This window comes from Tarenaya hassleriana, unplaced genomic scaffold (genome assembly GCF_000463585.1).
Source record: "Tarenaya hassleriana unplaced genomic scaffold, ASM46358v1 Cleome1186, whole genome shotgun sequence".
Classification (NCBI taxonomy): Eukaryota; Viridiplantae; Streptophyta; class Magnoliopsida; order Brassicales; family Cleomaceae; genus Tarenaya; species Tarenaya hassleriana.
The window spans coordinates 1-4694 of record NW_010962239.1 but is presented as its reverse complement, the minus strand read 5'-3'; the positions used below and the strand labels follow the sequence as shown (position 1 = coordinate 4694).

Below are 4694 nucleotides of genomic sequence, written 5' to 3'. Positions count from 1 at the left end.
GACATAAATGCAAATAACTAATCGATGAAATCGTTTCTTCTTCCCGTCAGAATCATTTTATCTTTGTTTCTTTCTCTATTGAAAATATTTTATTGGATTTCTTCGATCTCGACTCGTTTCTCCAACTCTCTATTCTACGTCATTTCCTACCTTTTTTAAACGTGATTATTATAAAATAATTTTAAGTTTAAAAAATATTATTAAAATATTATACAAATTTTATAAAGTATTTGTATGTAATATATGAATTTATAAAATTTAATCAAATATATTCGTGGGGTTTAGATATCCGCAAGTACCCGAAAAGTATCTCGAGTTTAAAAATACAAAACTCGTCAGATTCAAGTTTAGAAATTTTGAAAATTCTAATATCCGACCCGCCCTCATTCTTATTTATATGGGATTGCTTCCACCTTTATATTTGATAAATTTTTTTCGATTTGTTATCTCTAAGCTTCTTTTCCCAACTTTCAGACTTACACACTACTAATACAAAATGAACGATGAAAGAGAACAAATGAACAATTTTAGTTACGCAGGATTCTACACATTTATATTCCATATTTTGTTATATTTATTTCATAAATGTATAAATATATTATGCTTCTCTGTACTGCCAAGATTAGTTGGATTATTGGATCTGTTATAATATCGGCTAATCTGCTGAAATAAGATAAAGTATTTAGTAGAGATAAAGAGTGGTGAAAGCTACTTTTTAGCTTTTGATTTGTAGAAACATTGACTTTGAATACCGATGAAAATGTAATTTGAAAATTGGTTAATCTATTTTAAAGCTAGTATAAGCAACTCTTTAAATAATCCATTCCGCAATACAAAAAGAGTAAACTCATCACCTAGAAAACCGAATTCACCATTGAAACAAAAAATTCTAGATTTATGACAAAAGAAAATTGGGAAAAAGGGTTGCTTTACCTAGACCGTGAGAATGTTTGGGTTCGTTCGCTTTCACGGCAATGTCGTTCAAATTGATTTCTTGGTTGACGAGAATAACTGCTGTTCGTAAACTTCTGATTGTCTATTCTCGCCATTTTGGGGTTGTGAGAGAAGAGAAAATCTATAGTCATTATATGGTACAATTTAAACTATATTAATTATTCTAAATAAAGAGTTTTAAATACATTTTGACCTTGAGAATCGGAAGAATTAAAAACAAATATAGACACGTGTCAACCCTTCCTCCTCCTTAATATATAAAGATATATATATAAGAATCAAGTAACAAGACATGTTCAGTTTCATCACAACTCCTCTTGTAAAGTCTCTCGTCCAATTAGCCCCAAATAAAAAAAAAAAAGAAAAAAAAAACACAACCCCTCTAGTCTAGTTACAGTTAAACACCATACCAGACGAGACGAGACGAGACGAGACGGGCCCCCTCAGATTTGGCCGTAACAAAGAGCGACTGACTTCAAGAGGACGGTCTCGGGAGATTATGATTTCACCGGAACCTTCTGCATTAAACATACACTGGCGTTGTAATCAATTAAAAAAGCCAGTAAGGGGAGGAAAATATGTGATGCAATTCGGAACAGAACAAGACAAAGCAATTTGAACTCAGATTTTGTTTCTGTTTTTTTTTTTTACCATACTCTTCGACAGCCACCACTCGCGAGCATGACGCATACGCGATTCCCTCGAGACCATGGATGGGATATACAGAAGAAGAAAAAAAAAATCAAAAAGGGGAGAACTGGACATTTGATCAACAGGGAAGAATTAGCAACGATAATCTAAGAAAAGTTTTATGGGGAAAAAATGTTGTCAGTGATTTGCCTCCCTTATTCAGACACCTACTCTCCCGTCTTTTTTGGATGTTTGGGAGTGAAAGTTAAGATCCCGATGGCAATGAGAACTAAAATCCGGTAACTGCTAGAATATATCGTATGAATGCAATGCAACTGAATCAGATTAGGGATTGAAACTTACACTATAAGACGGAGTATCTGCCAGGCTGTGATCCGCCGGGAAGTGACAAGGCCTGATTGGTAATGTCTTCAAGTACGCGTTTCAGTTCAACCTTGGCTGTCTTGACGGATTTTTCTGTAGGCCCTTCAATGAACAGGTAGAGCTTGCGATCCCCTGGTCCTGGGATACGCCCTGGCGGGAAGTATTGACCTCTCGTAGTGATGGCGGCTCCAGTCCACTCCGATATTGGACCCAGAGTTTCTTTGTGGGTAACCTTCCACCGAGCATTTTGAGGGAAATCGTTGATTTCCAATTCCGCTTCGTAATGTTCGGGCATGGCATCAGCTTGGATCTTGGCTAGGTTATGTTGCAGGTTAATGGCAGCTGCGATTGCTGCAGCACGGGCTGCTCCATCACTCGGAATGGCTGGAATCGCAGTCCCGGGAATGGACACACCAGGAACCGGAAGGACACCGGGCAGAGCAGCAAGCCCGACCCCGTTTGGCAGCAATTGGCCAGCGGTCACAGGAGCGGTAACTTTAGCGGCAGCTAGGGCGGCTATCTGAGCAAGAGTAGCTGTCTGCTGTGAGATATTATCACCACCCGCCTTTCGTACAACGTCATCCTCGTCTTCTGAATCGGATTTATCTTCCTCGAAACCATACTCCTTTGCTTGTGCTTTCTTTGCTGCTTTCCTAACTTCTTCCTCCTCTTCGTTGAATTTAAATCCACTACCACCATAGCCTGTTCCATGGGCTTGCTCGAGACCCTGTTTCACTTTCGCCATGAAACTATCAGCCAGTGCCTTCAGATCATCTGGAACAGGCTGCTCAGACAGTTCCAGAGCCTTGACGAGATCCGGAGCATATCTTGCATCATCCTCAGAGATAAATGTGACAGCACAACCTTTTCGTCCTGCCCTGCCTGTCCTGCCAACACGGTGGACGTAGTCTTCGTAGTGGTTTGGAGCATCAAAGTTTACAACCAACTCCAGCTCTTTCACATCTAGACCCCTGGCTGCAACACTTGTTGCAATCAACAAATTGCAGACATTGCTCTTAAAATCAGATATTGTGGATTCACGATCAGTCTGATCCTTAGCCCCGTGGAGAGAGAGACACGGATAACCATGTTTAAGCAAATCCTTAAACAAGGCATCACATTTTTCCTGTGAGTGAACAAAAATCAAGATTTTTCCTTTCTCATACCATTCCCCAAGAAGTTCTAAAAGCCTCCAAAACCTTTCACTCTCAGGCCTCACTTCCACTAATTGAGCTATGTCCTTGTTCACGACACTCCTTCCACCAACCTGTATTTCTACAGGTTTGTTCAACACTTTACGGGCCAGAACTTCAACTTGACGTGGAAAAGTGGCAGAAAACAGCACAGTTTGCCTATCCGGTTGAATGTTTTGAATGATCCGAGTTATCTGAGGCTCAAATCCCATATCAAACATACGATCAGCTTCATCCATAACCAAGTAGGTGACTCTCCGCAGATTGGTGATCTTCCCACCGCTTGTGCAAAGAATATCAATCATCCTGCCAGGAGTACATACCACAATCTCAGTCCCTCGCTTAAGTTCACTGATTTGCTGGGCAACCCCAGATCCTCCATATACAGGCACGCATCTTATACCCATTACCTTGGTAAACTTCTTGATATCACTGTGAATCTGCTGGACAAGTTCCCTGGTAGGTGCCATCACGAGCCCGATCGGCCCATCCCCTGCAACCACAGGAGGCTGATCTTTGATATGCCTGATCATTGGCAATACGAAAGCCAGGGTTTTTCCTGACCCAGTTTTTGCAATCCCAATGCAGTCTCGGCCGCTCATTATAACCGGAAGTGCCTGTGTCTGGATAGGCATAGGCTTTTCAAAATTAAACTTCTTTATGGTATCCAGGATTTTACTGGTAAGCCCAGTCTGGTGCCAGAACTTCACAGGTCGTGGCACATCCTTCCCATGTACCTTTAACTCCAATTCCTTCCTGTAAGCGTTAACTTCTTCTTGGGTCATCCTAGATATCTCCTTCACTTCGGTATAAAAGTTTTTCCGGAAAGGTTCGTAGTCAATCTTTGAATGGTCAACGAGGGATAGTTTCTCTGCTTTTGTCTTCTTTACCCTCTTCATGAAATCCTCATCGTCTTCATCTAAAGCCGGATCCTCCTCCTCATTCTCAGGTTCTCCGTAATCAGAATCAGAATCTTCCCCTTGGATAATCCTACCAAGTGCCTTATTAGAACCTTTCTTCGATTGTTCACCATTTGGATTGCCATTTCTCTTAGTGTCCGCATTACCATCTTCAATTATTGGGAGAGGGGCAGTATTGCTAAGCTTCTTAACCTCAGGGAGTACCATAGAATTCATAAAAGCATCTAAAGGATCAATTTCCTCTTCAGCATCTGATCCATCACCTCCACCTTGAGAGGCAGCAGCTGTTCCATTCTCAGAGTCCACCAACATGGCATCTCCAACATCTCCAGGTTTGGTGTCTCCATCAATGTCCATTTCTGTTTCGGGTTTTTCCTCTGTAGGAGCTTCTTCATCGTCAGATTCTCCTTCAAGAGTCCATGCCTTACCGGCCTGGGGTGCATTATCATTCCCGTCACCTTGCTTTTCTCTCTCAGATTCCTCCGTTTTCCTCCTCAACTCTTGCCACTCTTGTACTCTTCTCCTCCGTTTTTCCATCTCCTCATCCAATTTCTTCTGCTCATCCTCCAATTCTTCTTCTCTTGTTTTCTCTTCTTTCTTTTCAGTATCATCC

General features: G+C 41.2%; 1 protein-coding gene across 3 annotated transcripts; it reads right to left on the bottom strand.

Annotated features, from left to right (window-relative positions):
- Window positions 1-1179: 1179 nt before the first annotated feature.
- LOC104806094 (DEAD-box ATP-dependent RNA helicase 42-like) lies at window positions 1180-4688 on the bottom strand. 3 transcript variants are annotated; one of them, XM_010530812.1, is made up of 2 exons: window positions 1606-4688; window positions 1180-1472 (listed from the first exon to the last, which is right to left on the bottom strand). In XM_010530812.1, exon 1 carries the CDS (start codon window positions 4616-4618, stop codon window positions 1949-1951), a length of 2670 nt encoding a protein of 889 aa, XP_010529114.1. In that variant the 5' UTR covers window positions 4619-4688; the 3' UTR covers window positions 1180-1472; window positions 1606-1948. The 3 variants fall into 3 exon arrangements, with proteins under 3 accessions (XP_010529114.1, XP_010529116.1, XP_010529115.1); XM_010530814.1 differs by having other exon boundaries at window positions 1180-1488; window positions 1948-4688; XM_010530813.1 differs by having other exon boundaries at window positions 1948-4688.
- Window positions 4689-4694: the final 6 nt, after the last annotated feature.

Excerpts from the sequence above, each read along its gene's own strand:
- LOC104806094 (XM_010530812.1), bottom strand. The coding sequence starts at position 4,618 with ATGGAAAAACGGAGGAGAAGAGTACAAGAGTGGCAAGAGTTGAGGAGG.